The 20,686-nt window shown below is 41.0% G+C and overlaps 1 protein-coding gene across 1 annotated transcript in view; it reads left to right on the top strand.

The window, feature by feature from the left end:
• Window positions 1-13,456, top strand: part of tpcn3 (two pore segment channel 3) — a 143,809-nt gene extending 130,353 nt beyond the window's left edge. The window contains exons 14-19 of the mRNA XM_028820525.2: window positions 2,313-2,382; window positions 2,474-2,693; window positions 8,017-8,107; window positions 9,278-9,391; window positions 9,469-9,578; window positions 12,882-13,456. Coding sequence (XP_028676358.2) covers window positions 2,313-2,382; window positions 2,474-2,693; window positions 8,017-8,107; window positions 9,278-9,391; window positions 9,469-9,578; window positions 12,882-13,030 — 754 coding nt within the window. The 3' untranslated portion in view covers window positions 13,031-13,456. The remainder of the gene's footprint in view (window positions 1-2,312; window positions 2,383-2,473; window positions 2,694-8,016; window positions 8,108-9,277; window positions 9,392-9,468; window positions 9,579-12,881) is intronic.
• Window positions 13,457-20,686: the final 7,230 nt, after the last annotated feature.

Raw genomic sequence — 20,686 nt, 5'->3', positions numbered from 1 at the left:
TAGGGTGTGTTTCGACTTACACCAAAATTCGGGTTACATCACTGTTGTAGGAACGGAACTGTGTTGTAACCTGAGGACCCCCTGTATTTGTCACACTACTCTTCTTATTACCTACACTCTACTAGATTGGTTTAGATCCTATCTCTCAGGCCGCACTTAATTTGTTTAGCTTCAAACTTTGACATCCCAAACCACCGCTGTTACTTCAGGTGTGCCCCAGGGCTCTGTCCTGGGACCTCTCCTTTTCATTATTTACCTCCTTTCCCTCAGCAATATCTTTTGTAAATATAACATTAACTTCCACTGTTACGCTGATGACACCCAGCTCTACCACACTAGTAAACCTACTTTTTTCCTTTCCACCTTCCTCGCTTATTGATTGCATAGCAGAAATCAAATCCTGGTTTTCTTCAAATTTTCTTAAATAGTGACAAAACTGAGGTTCTTGGTACAAAATCAACATTATCCAAAACTGATCATTTTTCCTTTGTTATTGATAATTCCTCTGTCTCCCCTTCCCCACAGGTTAAGAGTCTGGGTGTCATCCTTGACAGTACTAGATCCTTTCAGTCCCACATCAATAACATCTCCCAGTCTGTGTAACGTTAATCGTATTCGCCACTCCCTCACTCCCCATACCACTGCTATCCTTGTTCATAGCCTTGTCACTTCTCGTTTTGATTATTGCAATTCCCTTTTCTTTGGTCTTTCTCGCAAATCTCTTTAAGCTTCAACTGGTCCAGAATTCAGCTGCCCACATCATTACTAGAACCCCCTCTATTCACCATATCACTCCCGTCTTAGACAAGCTTCACTGGCTTCCAGTTAAGTTCCGCATTGAATTCAAAATTCTTCTGTTAACTGTTAAGTCTATCCACAACCTCGCCCCTCCATATCTGTCTGACCACCTCCGTGTTGCCATTCCCTCCCGCACTCTTAGATCCTCTTCTTACATCCACTTGACTGTCCCCTTCGTCCGTCTTACCACCATGGGGAGCAGAGCAACTGAATGCTCTGGAACTCATTTCCTTTCGAGCTTAGAAACATTGATTCATTCTCACTTTTCAAGTCTAAACTTAAAACTCATTTTTTTAAAACTGCTTTTTCTCTTTGACTACAATTGCTTTGTCTGATTTTTAAATTTTGTATTTTTAGTTTTGTTTATAATGTGTGTTTTTATGTATTGTTCGGTGTCCTTGAGTCTTTAGAAAGGTGCCCACGAATCAATAAAATGTATTAATTGAGAGATTTCAGTTTTGGATTTTGAATCAATTTGCAAACCTTTCTGAGAACATTCTGCATTTTGTCATTTTAGAGTTATTGCGTGCAGATTGATGAGCAAAAATTACACATCCATTTAAAATGAAATCGACAACATAATTAAGTGTGCCGAAACTGAAGGGGTCCTAATACTTTCTGAATCCACTCTATTTTAAGTTTTAAATTTGTATAACTACTGTGATGGACGGCCAGTGGTTCAGTCCGGCCTGGACATCCCTGAAAGAAAAGAATGGAAGAAGGCAGCCTTTTCAGGATACTGCCTCCCCCGGGACGCTAGGTGGCAGTTTCCCTGGATGGCAATGGTTCCCCGGATTCCCTCAGGGCATCCTGGGACATGGAGTTCATTTCCTCAGCCCTGTTGGGTGCCGTGGGTGCCGCCAGGGGGAGCTCACAAAGAACCTGGGGACTCCTACTGTTACTACAACCCGGAAGTACTTTGGAGTCACGAGGACGGAAGTCTGCAGTACTTCCGGGCTACTTGAAGACAGATGATGTGGCGTTTGACCAGGGAGCAACACTTCCAGATCATTGATTATTTAAAGGACTGTTGAAGACCCAGCAAGGAGAGCTGGAGTTGGGTGGTAGTGTGACGGAGTTGCTGGGAGTGGAGGATTGATTTATTGTATTATTATTATTGATTATTGAGTATTGGAGAATTGTGGAGTGTGTGGTGCTTTGTGTACTGTATCAGAAGAAACATATTAAAGAATTCTTCTTAGTGCTTTTACAAGTGTGTCCTGGACGTCTGTCTGATGGGTTTCACGGGGCAACAGCGACCCCTATCGTCCACACTACCTACAGGGCTAACATATCTGGGTGATTTATTTGACACTTTGCTCAAATACACTGACCATCCCCTTTTTGGACCACTCACTTGCAGAGCACACTTTCAGAATATCTGCTCAAATTAATGTGTCCAAATGTATGTAATGGGAAATGTCAGACTAAAATACCAAGCTGATTTTCAAAGTGAAAATGTAGCTCAATAGACTTTACTATAATGTATTTTACTTTTTTTTTCTATTTTTCAGGTTTCGTGCCATTATAAACACCCTGATTAACATTGGACCAACAATGATTAATTTTGGACAGCTAATTTTGGTATGTTAGGTTCCTTAATTTTTGTATTAACTTTATAGATTCATCTTTTCTTTTTACTTAACCAGAATTTTTCCTCTGTTTGTTTGTGCAGGTAGTGTACTACATATTTGCTGTCATTGGAATGGAGGTATTTAAAAATAAAATTAAATTTTACAACTCCAACTCTAGTGAGCCCTTGAGTGAGTTTTGTGGAAATGACATCTTGAAAGACTCAGCGTTTGTAAAGAGCAAATATTGCAAGAACAATTTTAATAACATTGTGTCTTCCTTCATCCTTCTTCTGGAGCTGACCGTTGTCAACCAGTGGCATGATATCCTTTTACAAAATGTGTGGTCCACCTAGATAAACTGCATTTTTTTATTTTACTAAAAAAATACAAAAACTTTGTGGATGATATGAAATATCCCGTGATAAAAGCAATATATGCTTCTGTATGGAAGCACAGTGCTGCTGCCTCAAAGATCCCGAGTCCTGGGTTAAAATGAAAGTCGGATCACCGTCTGTGAACATGTAGCACATTTACAATACAATACAATTTATTTTTGTTTAGCCCAAAATCACACAAGAAGTGCCGCAATGGGCTTTAACAGGCCCTGCCTCTTGACAGCCCCCCAGCCTTGACTCTCTAAGAAGACAAGGAAAAACTCCCCCAAAAAAAACCCTTGAAGGGAAAAAATGGAAGAAACCTTGGGAAAGGCAGTTCAAAGACAGACCCCTGTCCAGGTAGGTTGGGGTGCAGTGGGTGTCAAAAAGAAGGGGGTCAATACAATACAATACACAGAACAGAACACAAGTAATCCTCAATACAGTATAAAAATAAAAATATTACAAGTATGGAGCAGAATTTTACAGTAGATGATATCATATAATATGATTTACCTCATGTGGTATGCATGTTATAGTATTTGTGAGCTCTGAACTTGGCCCTTATCATTAAATAGGTGTGTTTGTGAGTGTGTGTGTGTGTGTGTGTGTGTGTGTGTGTGTGTGTGTGTGTGTGTGTGTGTGTGTGTGTGTGACTGAGAGAGAGAGAGAGCAGACCCTGTCCAGAGCTGATTCCTACATTGTTCCCTGATGCTACCAGTATTCACTCCAGCCAACTCATAGTTGTAAAAACATTAGAAATGATTGAAGAAGGGTATATTGCAATAAGTGTACATACAGGGGTGGGCAAAAGTAGGTTTACAGTTGTTTGTATGGAAAAAGACATGTAGGTTAGCATAGCAATAATAAGAAGACAAAAAATAATGCAAATGTATAATACATTAATTAATCTTCTTATATAATACGTTACCGTGGCTGTCCGTTTGTCTGTCTTGGATTTTAAATCACCTGTTGCTTGCAAACCGTTTCACTTATTGACATGAAATTTGGTACACATATACTATGTGAAGTCTACTCTCCGCTTTCGGGGTGATGATTGACCTCCACGGTTATTACTCTTTTTATTTTTATTTTATTTTATTGTCGAATCAGCTCTTGGCAGTGGCCATGCGGCGCATGCATACGGGCGCCGCTCTCATTCCCTACCTACTTTGCCATCACTTCCTCTACCTCTTCATGTCTTAAATCTTTCTTGAGGCAGATTAAAGACTTAAGTGCCAGCTTGAGTGAAAAATTAAGAAAAAAGTATTAAGTAATTCATCCATCCATCTATTTTCCAACCCGCTGAATCCGAACACAGGGTCACGGGGATCTGCTGGAGCTAATCCCAGCCAACACAGGGCACAAAGCAGGAACCAATCCCGGGCAGGGTGCCAACCCACCGCAGGACACACACAAACACACCCACACATCAAGCACACACTAGGGCCAATTTAGAATCGCCAATCCACCTAACCTGCAGGTCTTTGGACTGTGGGAGGAAACCGGAGCGCCCGGAGGAAACCCACGCAGACACAGGGAGAACATGCAGACTCCACGCAGGTCTCCCAACTGCGAGGCAGCAGCGCTACCCACTGCACCACCGTGCCGCCCGTACTAGATAGATAGATAGATACTTTATTATTCCCAATGGGAAATTCACATTCTCCAGCAGCAGCATACTGATACAATAAATAATATTAAATTAAAGATTGATAGTAATGCAGGTGAAAAAACAGACAATAACTTTGTATAATGTTAAATGTTAACGTTTACCCCCCCGGGTGGAATTGAAGAGTCACATAGTGTGGGGGTGGAACGATCTCCTCAGTCTGTCAGTGCAGCAGGACGGTGACAGCAGTCTGTCGCTGAAGCTGCTCCTCTGTCTGGAGATGATCCTGTTTAGTGGATGCAGTGGATTCTCCATAATTGATAGGAGTCTGCTCAGCGCCCGTCGCTCTGCCACAGATGTTAAACTGTCCAGCTCCGTGCCTACAATAGACCCTGCCTTCCTCACCAGTTTGTCCAGGCGTGAGGCATCTTTCTTCTTAATGCTGCCTCCCCAGCACACCACTGCATAGAAGAGGGCGCTCGCCACAACTGTCTGATAGAACATCTGCAGCATCTTATTGCAGATGTTGAAGGATGCCAGCCTTCTAATGAAGTATAGTCGGCTCTGTCCTTTCTTACACAGAGCATCAGTTTTGGCAGTCCAGTCTAATTTATCATCCAGCTGCACTCCCAGATATTTACAGGTCTGCACCATTTGCACACAGTCACCTCTGATGATCACGGGGTCCATGAGGGGTCTGGGCCTCCTAAAATCCACAATTAAGTTTAATTAAAATTACAATTACTAGGTAATTGCAACACAAAAACTGACTTAATCAGTTTTAATGCAAAAAGATTCCGACGGAAGAAGAGAAGAAGCGGGCCGCTAGGGTGGAGAAAAGAAGAGCTGCTCAGGAAACAGCAAGCGCATCAACCTCTGAGCAAACGAATGGTAAACGTACAGAGAAAGAAGATGAAAACTAGGAACGCTCAAGTCAAGTGTATTCACTGTACGTTATCGTGCAGTACGCCGTTACTGGTAAATAAATAATAATACCAGAATAAACTCTATGCTTTGCATACTGACAACTGTAAATCTACTTTTGCCCACCCCTGTATATACAGTACCTATAGAATTTCACAGCCCCAGGAACCATCTTGGTATGATTCTTGTCCTGGGCATTGTTTGTGGTTTGCATCCTTCATATATTTGCACGTACAAGTATAACACATTCTGGCAGATAATAAAGTTCCCTGCAGTAGAAAGTTTGTGATAACAGTTTGCTAAAACATAACAGATGATCTGACTAAAAGCAACTGGAAGACACACACATAGATTTGACGGCTTGTATGTTTATCAAATGTTAGATGATTCCCTCGTGGGTAAAGCTGGAAACAAATGCTCAAAATAACAAAACTAGTGTGTTCGAAAGTACTTCATAAATGGAAACAATTCTATATCCCCTCCAAGAAACTAACCTGAACACCCTGGGACACTTATATCTGCAATTGCTTCTCTAATCGTCAGTTCGGTAAAATTAGGAGCAACAGAAAGAGCAAACTCAGCCTCAATCTTTTCTTAGCAATTTGGGGGTGAATCAAATTTGTCATTTCAAGTAGTGAGGTAATGGATTGACAATTTCATAATGGCCTTTGTGTAGTGAGTGTAGGTGCATATATGAGAGGGTTCTGCAATGGGCAGACCCCTTGTCCAAGACTGTTTCTGGCCTTGCACCCAGTGCCACAAGGTTAGTTTCTAGTGTCCTGCAGCCCTGAATTGTAGTCGGGTTTGAGAATGCTATTATATATTACTAGTTGTGTAGGCCCGTGCTGTAAAAAGCCTGGGCTCCCAGACGTTGCGCGTGTTAAAGTTGTCTGTGAAGGGCTCCCTGTTTAAACGCGGCTGCCAGTCATGAACTGGGCCCTAGGTCGCACAGCATTATGATTTTTTATAAGGGAAACAAAATTACAAAACAAAACCCTTGGACATTGATTCGATAGGAACGGCCTACTCGGAATCACTGTCCGAATAGTAATTATGTGGTGGTGTAGGAGCATTTCTGCTTCTCTCCGTTCACAGTCCGTCTCGTTTTCACGACGCTGTCGTTTCCTGTCACGATCTCTTCTCAACCTTTCTCCAATCTCGCAGGTTGCTTTGTGGCAATCCAAAGAGTAAGGCAATATACACGGAGCAATGGTTATAAAAAGGGGTCACATAGGTATCCAAGCATAAATAGGGATCACTTCACTGACATGTGAGTAAGCCACGGTACAACTGTGAGACGCGCAGCACTCACCGGCTACAACATAACAATAATAATTTCCGGAACGTGCTGTTACGTTGTCATTCATTTTACCCACTGTCTTTCTTTCATTCATATGTTATGTAGGCACGTACCTTTTATCTTCGGCAATCTCATTCTCTAATCAGGTCTCAGGAGCTAACCAGTGTAACACTGTCCACCACCCCTTTCGTTATTCTGGCACATTGTTGACGTCCGTGAGTAACAACAACATACTTAACTGGAAGGTGGTCTACGCATGCGTGAAATTCGCGGACAAACAAAGATCAAGATCCAAATGAAGATTATATATAAAGATTAGTTAATTTAAAGCACAACAATTTGTTTAGTTTGAATGTCTGTGTTTTGAGGTGTGACTGGAGTACTACAGTCTTCAGTACTATAAGCCTGGAGGAGATTCTTAATGCAATGCCTATGTTTTAGCTGTCTCTCTACTGCCATCTAGTGCTTCTTCTTCTAATTCATTCGCGGACAAATAAAGATCAAGATCCAAATGAAGATTATATATAGAGATGGGAATTGTTACATATGCATTATTTTCACTTTTACTTTATTTCCGGCCCTGGGCGTGGTTAAATCTCTTTCTTGTGGGACGTATAATGCTGCTTGCATTGTGGAGGGTTGGACTCAATGCATGCTAAGAAGATGCGGTCGGATCATCTGCTGGCGAGCTGCGTGTTCTGCTTGTCCCTTGTCGTTGTTTTAAGAGCTGGGAGCACATGAAGTGTGTCTGCCAAAAGCATTCCAACAACTGCGAGGTTAGATGTCCGTGAACTTGTTTTAAATTGTTTGTTAGTAGGGTGTGACATGCAAAAGTCACCGTCTCATGGGATTTGCTTCTTAAGGTTGTAACGTCTAGTCTCGTGTGATGTCAAAGTGTCTCTCTGAGATGATCACGTCACGTCATGTCTCGCACCTCCCTGAGGTGCGTTATGCTCCTGCCACTTCGCGTCTCTCCGGCTGAACGCTCGCTAAGGAGATGCGGACGGATCAGCTGCTGGCTTTGTGATGCTGCTGCCGAGCTGCATGTTCTGCTTTTAAGATGGCAGTAATTAAAGAAGCTCCCAAATTTCTCATCATCGTCGCACTAAAAACTTGTTCAGTTTTGGCTGTTAACAATTATCACCCTTTCATAAATTACCCGCCGCAGGATCATTTACACTGCTGCTGATGTTTACTTTTATATCACAGTCAGATTTTACCTTCCAGGTTAATTCTTCAACTGCATGGAAAACACAAATCCGGGGAGTTAGACATGTAGATGTTTTTGGTCATCCATTTGATGTGTAAACACCATGCAGTTGGTACTTGGCCATTCAGGCAGGCAGAAGGCACTTAATGACCTATCCAGGCAAACTGGACCCTAGCAGATTTACCGTCTCTTTTTAACGTCATTTTCTTTCACTCTAAGTCTACTCCTGGCTACTGGCTTTACAATGGTGACTCATGTTGCTGCAAGAACGTTCTTTGTTGTTTTTCACATTATTGTGGTCATCATCATCATCAAGTAAGTATATTTCTGTTTTCTTTTGAGAGTATTAGATGTATTAAATTCTTCTTTCAAATGTTATGTAGGATTATTTGTCTGTTAAGCATTAAATTACTTTTTCATATTCTGAGTTTCAAACAAAAGTACTCTTATATAGTGCATGTTCTATCTATCTATCTATCTATCTATCTATCTATCTATCTATCTATCTATCTATCTATCTATCTATCTATCTATCTATCTATCTATCTGATCCTGCCAACTACGCTATCTATCTATTTATCTATCTGATCCTGCCAACTACGCCATCTATCTATCTATCTATCTATCTATCTATCTATCTATCTATCTATCTATCTATCTATCTATCTATCTATCTATCTATCTATCTATCTATCTATCTATCTATCTATCTATAGGGTAAGGAATTCTGACCTGTTTAGTTTTGATTAAAGAAGCCTACATAGAACCCACTCCAGGCCTTCAAAATTGTTAAAGGCATCAATACATTTAATTCAGTAGAATTCTCTCATACTCAAGGATTCCAGCAAGAAAAAAAGTAGTCCATTCAAGATGGAGACCCAGATGAAGATTCCCAGGGACATGAGAATCCTGAGCAAACTACTGAGTCAATTAGTTGAAAAAGACAAAACCCTTGAAGGCTTTCAACAATTGTCTCGAACAATTTTGCAATTGGCTAGCCAATGATGTCTTCTCCTTTAATTTAACCGAGTCAGAGAGTGAGGGAACATGCATGACGGTGACCTTGTAATGAACTGTTACTCCATCCCGGGTTGTTTCTTACTTTACGAATAGCTTGTGCTCCCATGTGAATTTCAATGGAAAGTGGACAGTTATTTAATTAAGACTGGCCTATATTCTTTTTAATACCTTTCAGAGATGCTGATTTCCTTTTAAAAAAACACTTTGGTGTTAATAATTGCCCTAGTCTTACCTTAACTGGATGTGCAAAATACTGTATGTTTGTTGTATCCAGTCAGTGAAAAGTTTTAAGTGAAGTTCTGCCTGTGTCCTAAGTTTGGAATCCCTGGATTCAAAGTTCAACAAACCACAAATAACAAACGGGGCTTGCTGCTGCTTGTGAATGCATTACTAAATATGTGTTTTTTGTAAATTGAATAAATCATAACTTCTGTTATTGTTTTATTTTTGTTTGCATGTGCATAGCATTTTTATAGCCTTTGTCCTCGAAGCATTCTTTGTTGAATACACGGTGGAAAAATGTGATCTGCAAACTTCCATTGAGAAAAAAATCCAGGAGCTTGATTTAGGAGTTCAAGAGTAAGTATTACAAAATAGGTGTCTCATCTTCACTGGTTCACTTAAATTAAATTGTCTTTTTTTCTTCTTTTTGTCAGAGATCATATTGGTGGGAGTCTAGTGGATGACATGGAAACTCATGACAACGAAGTGGACTCTTCAAGGTCCTCAAAAAGCAAGTCTCTCATGTTCAAGATTGCCTCGCAGAGTGAGTTTCACATTCCTATTCCAGCAAGATTTTAAAGCTCACCACATTCGGGTTGCTTTGTTTTTTTGTTTTTTTGTGTGTCCTTTAGTTGATCTCCTCTTATTTTAAACAAGTGACCTGCACAGAGTGGTCACCAGCAGGCAGATCTTCCTATATAAATTGAAAAAGAAGAAAATTTAGATGGGTGAACAAGACTTTATTCAGACAGTCAGGCAAATGTGTCAAAAGGATATAATCACATTTATTATTACTTTGAAATGTATGCATAATCAGTGTGGCCACCAGGGGGCACGCCAGCTCCCCAAACCCGACACACACAGACACAGGCACAAGTGTGTACAATGCACAAAGTTTTATTTCCAAGGGGAAAACACTTTTCACCTGCCTCCCACCAGAATCAAGCACAGTACAATAAACTACACACGACACTTTTCTTCTTTACCTCTTCTTTACTCTTTCTCTCTCTCTCTCCGTCTTTGTCTTTCCACCTCCATTCTTCCTCCAGCAAGCTTTGTGCTTCTTCATCCCGACTCTGGCTCCTCGAGTGAAGTGAGGCGGTCCCTTTTATGCTGCACCTGGGAGCACTTCAGGCCACCCATTAGCATTATCTGGAAGTACTCCCTCCCAGGTGGAAGCCCAAAGTAGGGCTCTGCAGCTCCCCCTGGTGGTCTCCACGGAACCCACCAGGGCTGTGCCAAACTCCAACTCCCATGGAGCCTTGCGGGAATCTGAGACGCCACTGCAAACCAGTGAGGCTGCCATCTAGCGCTCTGTGCACATCTGCTCCCCTCCTCTACAACGGCCCCCCAGCCATCTCTCGCACTAGTCATTTCTAATACAAGATGTGTGAAAATGGGTAGCATATCCATGCCTAGTTATAAAGAACTGCATATGAAAATGAATTGACTTACTGTGTTTCCTCCATCCATCCATCCATCCATCCATTTCCAGACCAGCTTAAACCATGGTGGCCAGTGGAGCTTTGATACCAGGCAGGGACCCACCTTGGTTGGAACACCAGTCATTGCAGAACACATGTGTTTGTTTTACACCAATTCTGCCTCACCTTTTATCTGTCATTACACATAAATTTTAATACTGAGTGAAAATTCTGTGTGAACGCAGTCCGAGGATGCACACAAACAGCCGTTCTCCTGGAACACTGCACTATTATTTTGCCGTTGATTACTTCTTTTTCAACTTTAGACATTATATTTCTACATCTTGGTTTCATTTCTGCATTTTAAAGGGTTTACGGTGCCCATAAAAAATATATTCACCTCCTTGGAAGTTTTCACATTTTATCATTATACAATATTCAATCACAATGAATTTGATTTGACTTTTTTGACACTGCTCAAAAGAAAACTACTCTTTAATGTCAAAATGAAAGCAGATCTCTACAAAGTGGTCTAAACTAATTACAAATATAAAATACAATAAATGGATTGCGTAAGTATAAATCATTGCTGGTTGAGCCAATTGCTTGTAGAAGTTACATTATTTATTTATCTTTCGATTGATTGATTGATTGTGTGCTTCTGCTGCTGTGTGGATCTAAATGTTCCCCTTGAGATGAATAAAGTTGATCTAATCTAATAATTAGTTCAGTGGAGGTCACCTGTCTGGGGTTTCAGTTGGTTGCAGTATAAATGCACTTCTGTAACTGAAAGGTCCAGCTTGTGGCGAGTCAGTACTATGGCCTAACCTACATGATGAAGACAAAAGAGTTACTCACTGAAGAGACGATTGAAAAACACAAGTCAGGGGATGGAGACAAAATAAATATCCAAGTCAATGAATAGTTCTTGGAGTCAATTTAAATTAGTCATTTTGAAATTGAAAGATTATGCCATACCTGTAAATCTACCTGGAGCAGGCCAAGCACAAAAACCTGAGTGATCACGCAAGAAGGAGACTAGTGGGGGAGGCCACCAAGAGACCTATGATAACCCTGAAAGAGTTACAAACTACACTGTGTAATGGCTGACCCCTTACCCGGCCGGCAGCCACACTACCAGGTCCCGTGGCCTGGATAAATTACTGAGGTAAACCTAAATCTACCAAGCCATACCTCTGACAAACAATACTTTCCCCCAATCGACGGTTAAACACAAGCAAACTATCCAAATGTAAATCAAGTGCAGTAATATATTAGATGAAATAAAATGAAAAATACAACAATACAAAACCCTGGGGTAATATATATATATATACAGTTAGGTCCATAAATATTTGGACAGAGACAACTTTTTTCTCATTTTGGTTCTGTACATTACCACAATGAATTTGAAATGAAACAACTCCGATGCAGTTGAAGTGCAGACTTTCAGCTTTAATTCAGTGGGGTGAACAAAACGATTGCATAAAAATGTGAGGCAACTCAAGCATTTTTTGAACACAATCCCTTCATTTCAGGGGTTCATTTAATCATTCTGGTGTATGTTCAGGCCATAGAGTGTTTGTGTATATTTTTATATTATCCATCCATTTTCCAACCCGCTGAATCCGAACACAGGGTCACGGGGGTGTGCTGGAGCCAATCCCAGCCAACACAGGGTACAAGGCAGGAACCAATCCCGGGCAGGGTGCCAACCCACCGCAGGACACACACAAACACACCAAGCACACACTAGGGCCAATTTAGAATCGCCAATCCTCCTAACCTGCATGTCTTTGGACTGTGGGAGGAAACCGGAGCACCCGGAGGAAACCCACACAGACACAGGGAGAACATGCAAACTCCACGCAGGGAGGACCCGGGAAGCAAACCCAGGTCCCCAGGTCTCCCAACTGCGAGGCAGCAGCACTACCCACTGTGCCACTGTGCCGCCCATTTTTATACTTATGTATTTATTTATTTAAAGAGGTTCTGTAAAAAGCCAAATATCCCCCTGGGGACATTAAAGTTCTATCCACCTATCTAACTTAGTTTGGCTTCATCCACCACACATTCTCCTGAGTTAGACCCTGAATGTCCCTTACCCCGTGAAGATACACTGTGTGAAAATAACTAAGGTTAACCCCTAATATTTGAAAGGGAATGTGTGCAGTGGCTAGAGTAATGGACTTTAAACCACGATTTCCTCTTCTGCATCATGGTGTGACCCTGGGTGAATCATCTAATCTGAGAGCGCTCCATATGTATAAAAACTGAAATGAAAATAAATCTGTGGATCTTTATTTGAAAAGTGATTTGAGCATGTACATGAAATGTGTTATTGCTGTTTTATTAGACAAAATTTCTAAAATCCATACTTTTGCTGTTTTTTTTTTTTTTGTTTTTTTTTGTTTTTTTTTAAGGATATAGAACTGTTGATGCATTATTACAACGCATGTTTGAGGCTGATCTCAGCCCTGATGATAATGGATGCTCCACAGATGACGAAAATGAACTGGACAATTTGCCACCCGATTTCACTTTTAACAACCCTGGCTTTAACAGTGCATGAGTCAAGAAGAGCGAACTGTGAATTTGGGGGAAATGTATACACGCTGTATACGTGTGTCAGGATTATTTACTTCAAAGTGCCACCTCATTGGTAAAGGTAAAAGAGAAAAAAGTTGTGTGTGTATCTGTGTGTGACCCTGAGTGAGATATATCTCACTAAAATATTCTAAACGGAAGAAAGGAAATGCAATATAGGCCAAATGTATTTAAATGTGTTTCTATATTATTTCTTATGTAAAGTGTGTAAAAACCACTCCAATTTTTATATTAAGAATACAATGTAAAAATATATAAGTATATAAATATTCAACTCTGTATATATTAAATTATTGTAGCAGGCATCCAAAATGATGTATACTTATACCAGTGTGTATTTTATGCTTTGGTAAAACAGTATTATAAAATATTATAAAACTTGCTCTCTGAACACTAAGGACTACAGTGCTTCAATACTGTCTGCTGGTGTGCGAGTAAAAGTGAAATTCTATCTATCTATCTATCTATCTATCTATCTATCTATCTATCTATCTATCTATCTATCTATCTATCTATCTATCTATCTATCTATCTATCATATAGTGCCTGTTATATCTATCTATCATATAGTGCATTTTCTATCTATCTATCTATCTATCTATCTATCTATCTATCTATCTATCTATCTATCTATCTATCTATCTATCTATCTATCTATCTATCTATCATATAGTGCCTGTTATATCTATCTATCATATAGTGCATTTTCTATCTATCTATCTATCTATCTATCTATCTATCTATCTATCTATCTATCTATCTATCTATCTATCTATCTATCTATCTATCTATCTATCTATCTATCTATCTAAAGTTGCCTCCCTTTCTTTTTTTAATTATGCTATCTATGCTAAATTTCATATCAGTGTGGCATTTGAAAAAGAAATTTTAAATCGGTTAAATATTTTATCAGTTTTGCCTTAATTTATTAATTTGCCAGTAATTAATCCAATAATTCGGCAAGGCTCCTAATTTGTTTACTTTACTTTTCCCTGTTTTAGGAGGGGGTCTCCGGCCTTTAGACTTATATCAAGGTAACTGAAGCACACTTGTTTTCAGAAACAGAAAAATACAATTTATTGATTAACAGAAGGAATACAGAAGTATGATGAATGCATATATACTGTATATTGACATATAAGACAGGACACAGACAGACAGACAGACAGACAGACATGTAACATAGGTTGGCTGTTTACTGGTATTTAGAGTTCTAATTTATCTTGGCACAGAGAAGTAGTTTTATGATACCAAGTCTTAACAGATGATGTCTGTGTTGTGTGACGATGCAGCTTTGTTGTTGTTGGTGTACTCTTTCTCCTTGCTGCACGGTCCTTTGTTTGTGGTGTTCTGTGCTCTGCTTCTCAGCTTGCATCTGCTGTTAGACCTTTTGCTGTGCCGCCTTTAACTTAGGGAACAATGTTACTCTTTCTGGCCCAAGAGTTTAGATGCTAAAGTTCCCTTGTGGATGTGATGGCTGCTTCTCAGCTTTGTCAGGCTACTGGCACATAGCTTGGCAAACTGGGCCTCAGCTCTCAGGTTTACAAAGAAAAGAGTTTGTTGGATTTAGTTCTCCAAGGACGAGTGGCTCATAACTTTTTAGATTTCTAAGACCAGGTTTCAGAAGCTTATTTTGCATATTTCCCCTCCCCTGAGAGAATCCTCAGGGAGTTCAGTATGTGTCCAAGCGATAGAGCTTCTTCCTTCTACTTCCTTTGAGAGTTAGGGTGCATGTGATTGAACTGTCTCCTGATTTAAGTCACTTCCAGTTACAAATTCAGTGTCTTTTAATAGGCAAGTTCTTCTGTCCATCTTAGTTATCACCCCTTGAATTATAGGTCTTTGTGCTTGCTTGACACCATTTCGTGCTTTCTGGCTCAAGTGCTCTGCAGAGGGGCCTCTGGAGAGATGTTGGATCACCTCTGATTTACACTTTTCTTATCAGATGAGGTTCCGGCAGATGTTGGTACAAGAATGGAATTGAGTCACTTAGTTGGGAACGCAAGTGACGGAAGGAGCAGCCGGATGTCTGCATCCCTGTTAAATCTGCTTTCTTAACAGGCCCGTGTGCCACTGAAGCCTAGAAGAATGGGCAATGCCCACATTGCATTAGATACAGAGAGAGGACAATATTTACATCCTGATATCTTTCTTGGTACTTGGCATAGAAGGATTTGGATTACGTGAAACCTCATGCAGATTTACAATAACATGACATGCACAGGTCACACTGTGGAGTTTGGTTTCAGTTCCTGTCTGATCATCCTGCTGATGTGCACATACTGTAGCCAAGTGCTGTTAATATGCATCTGATAATGTAATGTAGTAGGAGTCAATAGTGGACAGAATGCGTACAATATGTGTACATGTTGAGGATGATGGGACACTCTCGAGCCAAAGTTGAAATTTATACAATAGATTTTCTTTTTTTAATAAAAAAATATAACACACAAAAAAAAGCTATTATCAAATAAGTGACAAAGCACAAAACAGACCAAAAAAATAAAACCCTGTTACCTTAAACTCGGCTCTCGGACGCCTGTCTTGTTTGCTGGGGGGCCTGCCACACTTGCCAATCAGTAAGTACACTAACAAACATTTCCTTTTTCTGTTTGGAAAAAATAATGCAGTACAAAAACAAAACTTAAAATTTAATATAGCAAGCAACACTCAATGCACCAGAACGACAAAATGAAAACGGGATTTTAGAAATGTTTCCATACTTATTAAAAATAAAAAACGGAAATATCCCATTGACTCAAGTATTCAGACTCTTTACTCAGTGCTTCATTAAGGCACCTTTGGCAGCAATTAAAGCCGGTTGTCTCATTGGGTTTGACGCAACCAGCTTTGCGCACACATATTTAGGGATTTTCTGCCATTCTTCTTTGCAGATCCTCTCAAGCTCTGTCAGGATGGATGGTGACCATCAGTGGACATCTTTTTTTCATGTCTCACCAGAGATGTTTGATTGGGTTCGAGTCTGGGACCTGGCTGACTACTCAAGAACATTCACATTGTTGTCCCTAAGTCACTCCAGTGTTGCCTTTGCTTTGTGCTTAGGGTCTTTGTCCTGTTGAAAGGTGACTCTTTGGCCCACTCTGATGTCCAGAGTTCTCTGGAGCAGGTTTTCATTAAGGATATCTCTGTACTTTGCTCAGTTCAGCTTTCCCTTGACTAGTCTCACAGTACCTTCCACTTTAAAATAACCCCACAGGATGATGCTGCCACCACCATGCTTCACCACTGGAATGGTATTGCACAGATGACGAGTGGGTGCGCAGGTTCCTCAAGATGTGACATTTAGAACTGGCACTAAACTATTCAGTCTTGGTGACACCAGACCATAGAATATTGTTTCTCATAATCTGAGAATTGCTTTTTGCAAATTCCAAGAAGTCTTTCATGTATCATCTGCCATCCTGATAATTAAGTCCAGATTGTGACGATACAGGTCCGCACCATGCTCCCATCTGCGTTCGGGAGCCCTGAGCCCGACACCGTCGGTAATGTCACCGAGATGAGCTGGCATATGAGGACATTCTCAAATGAAGCCAGGGGATATTTCCAAAAATGCCAATGTGCTTTTACTTCAAAACAACAAACAGTGTTCAAACAAAAAGTGCAGTGCATCGTAGTTTCAATAAATATTCTATAAAATCAGTGCAAAGTGGGGATAAAAACAGTTATCAATAAATAAATCCATTAAAATCTGAGATTAAAATCAGAAGTTAAAATGCAGTCTCTCTTATTACGATCTCAGCCCACCTCCGTCTCTCATTCTCCGCGGCTCACCCATTGCTCCCGCAGCCGGCGGAGACCCAACAGCCACGAGCTTCTTTCGGCCGACCTCCGTCTTGGCTTCCTTACGGACATCACCGCCAGACCGTCCGAGGTCGGCTCTCCTCCCTTCACCCTTCGCGCTCACTCAGTCGCTCCTCAGATCCCTCGGGAGGACACCTGCCTTGCTCACCCCACTCCAACAGAACATTCAGTGGGGTGAACTAGCCCCTAGAGTGCTAACAACAAACGCTTCTTCATGGGGCCCCAGCTCGTGCTGTCTCCTCCTTACAGGTGGCCAGATCCTCCTGCTAGGACTGCTCTGTCCCGTCCTTTAACCTCCATTCTCTTCCTCTTTTCCTCGATCCATCTATTCCCCCTTTTCCTGGTGTCGACCTGTATATAAACACATCTCCCTGCACCTCCGTGGGCGCAGCACCTAAATCACACGCCGCAGGAAGCCAATGAAGCAATTGAGAACGATTGCACCCACACGTTCAGGTGCCACTCGCTCCAACTACCTCATTAACTCCCCACGGTCATGCAATCGCGCCCACGGAGAACGACAAAGCTATACGGATTTAAAACCTGGCCCCCTTTTTTTTTTTTGAAGCCGCGGACCTGCTATACCACACGGATGATTATTGTGTTGCAGGAGTGGTTTTTCTTCTGGAAGTTTCTCCCATTTCCACAAAGCTACTCTGAAGCTTAGCCAGAATGACCATTGTGTTCTTGGTCATATCTCTTACCAAGACCCTTCTTCCCCAGCTACTTGGTTTGGCAGCTCTAAGGAAGCATTGTGGTTGTCCCAAACGTCTTCCATTTCAGAAATATGGAGGCCACTGTGCTCTTGAAAACCTTTAATGCTGCAGACATTTTTTGTAGTCTTCCTCTTATCTGTGCCACAATACAATCCTGACTCTAAGTTCTGCAGACAATTCCTTCAAACTCATGGCTTGGGTTTTGCTCTGATACAAATTGTCAGCTGTGGGACTTTCTACAGACAGGTGTGGGCCTTTCTAATCATGTCAAATCAACTGAGTTGACCACACGTGGACTCCACATAAGGTGTAGAAACATCTCGATGATCAATAAAATGGGATGCACCAGGGCCAAATTTCAAGTGTCACAGTGAAGGGTCTGAATATCTTTGTCAATGGGAGATTTCAGTTTTTACTTTCTTGTGTAGGGAATATTGGAATCCTCCAAAAATTCGATGTCGAGATTTTGATGAATGCAACTAAGCATTTCACCGCATATTGTATTGTGTGTATAATTTGTATGTAACAAAATGTGATTTGATTTGATTAAATTAGGATTTAAAAGCAAAATTATAATATTTACGCAGGTACAAAAGGATGACAAAATCACAGAAAGACCACCATAAAAAGTAGGCTTACATTTGAAGTAACTAAATCACAACTACAATTGCAAAGATAAGTCGTGTTTTAGGTTGATCACCAACAAACAGTATGTGTCAGCTTTAAAAAAGGTCTGACAATAAATGTCTCGATGCATGCTCAATAATCCAGGTAAGGAAATCCTAGAAATTTGAATCTGTTCATCTGGACAAAGTTTTTAAGTGGAAGAAATATTTCGAGACTTATCCAAGTCTGACAATAAACACTTCGTTAAGTGAATTTTTAAAGCGACATGAGCCTACGAACGGAGTTCCAAAGAGGCCACAAAGTCATTCGCCAAATCTGAAAAATGTTTTCATTTGTAAAAAAGAACAGCGGCAAAAATGATGAAAGCAAACAGCATGACAAGTGTGGACAAATTGCATTGACAAAGAGGCACAGTGGTAGCAAGTTGGAGCTCACCGGTGGGGATTGAAGGACACGTCACAAAAGTACAACTTCAGTCATTACCATTGAATTAACTCAAGCATCTCTTACATGTCGCCTGAACATTATGAGGTACAGAAACCTGAAATTTATGGGAAACCATTTGTATCAAAGGCCAATGAACACCCTGGTTCGAGGTGCACACAAAGGTAATCCAATGTGTTGAGTCATCTTTCACCCAGTTTCTCACATTTAGACAGGTTTACATTTGGAGAAAGCCAAAGGATACCTTCATTCCACAATGTCCGATGTCAACTGTTAAAGCGGGTGGGAGATTCACCATGGACAGCCAACTTGTGGGAGTCACCAGGTCTGAAGACTGCTCTGAATGGTCGTTTCACCATCCAAGGAATGTAAGGCCATTTTAAAAGAGCAGGTGTACCCTGTGGTTCCAACACTTCCCTCAAGATGTTCCACTATTCCAGAATAATTGTGTCTTCCTAAACAATGCTCTAGTAATTCGAGGGTGGTTTCATGAACTTGTTGGCCTCCACTTCCAACTCATTCATCCATTAAATAACTGGAGGATTTTCTTCTTGGACAATGGTGCCATATCCCAGTTACACACACTTTGGAACTTATATGACAACATTCCGTGAAGGACTGAAGTTGTTTTGAAGGCAAAAGGTGGCCCAACTTCTGGATGTTTTCACTATTTTGACCACTCCCTTTACATCAAGTGTTCATTAATGTTGCACTGACAGTGCCACTTGAAAGCTTATGACCCAACACCCCCAATCTGAAGAACCAACATAGGGTGACCTGCCCAAGGAGCTTTTGCACTGCAAAGGGAGATACAGGCCCTTGGTTTGATAAATTGTGAGCTCCAGTATCTGTGCTACTGCCAGGGGTGGAGGTCCCACAAATGCTCTGGACCCTAGTGTTTGAGATTAAATGTACAATGTCCGTTTTCATCTCATGCTGGCAGTCTCCAAGAAGGTCTGACCATGTCTTCCAAACTGATAGATGACAGTGAGGTGTTGGAGAAATTGGGCTGTAGTGCTCATTGGCCAGAACAGGCAGACCAAAATTGGACTGACAATTTGAAAATAATATTTGGGCACAAGGTTGCAGTGACTCCAGAAACCATCAAGGTGTGTTTTAACCTGTTGGCCTATAGCTTTCAAAGGTCTGTCCTAACCCCAGAACTGAAGACCAGTTGGAGTTTAAAATGGCCACCATCTGCCAGAACTAGTTGAGCTTCAAGTTAAGAGGAGGATGCTAAAAGGTCTAGAGAAGAAAGGAGAGGCAGCCAAGGATGGGAGGCCTAAAGCAGAGAAAGGAAAGTATGAAGAGCAAACAGACTGGCTGCCTTTAAACCTGATAGCAATCCCTCACTTATGTAGCGCACTGTGTTTGATTAAAAAATGAATTAGCCTTAGTTATTCGCTCGGCTCATGTCTACATATACTGTAACTACAGTATGTCATTTATTTATTAAAAAGACAAACGTGATAAAGGTGAAAAGGGTTCAACAACATGTCAAATGATGTTTCTCCAGTCTGACATATGAAGCGAGTGCTCATCTAACGGTAAAAGACTCGTCTCTGTATTCTGTCCACGACTGTGTTTGCCCTATCTTCATGCCTTCACTTCAGCTCTAATACCAATGCAGGGACAGTGAGGCCATTGTAACATTATGCTAAGTTATGGTGTGAACGCCACATTCATTTCCCAATGCCCTCGGATTAGCACGAATATATCGCTCCTGCAAGTGAACTGTGATTCTTAGCACAATGTCTTTCTTCCTCTCAAGAAAGTTCCAGACACGAGAATCTCTAGCAATGAAAGTGACGTCAAACAGTTAGTGAAAAACTGCCTGAATGAAATCCACAAACACACTTTGAGAAGGTATATGATGAAGTAAGGGGTGATAGAGACAGTGCAGGAAGATGAGGCGAGAAGGTGCTGGTCAACCAGAGAGCTTCTGCTGTTTGAACCTAATGGAACTCGGTGGTGTCTTGGTGTATACAGCAGCTATCAAAAGTACTCAG

This window comes from Erpetoichthys calabaricus, chromosome 15 (assembly GCF_900747795.2).
Source record: "Erpetoichthys calabaricus chromosome 15, fErpCal1.3, whole genome shotgun sequence".
Lineage (NCBI taxonomy): Eukaryota > Metazoa > Chordata > Cladistia > Polypteriformes > Polypteridae > Erpetoichthys > Erpetoichthys calabaricus.
This window is presented reverse-complemented; position numbering and strand designations above follow the sequence as displayed.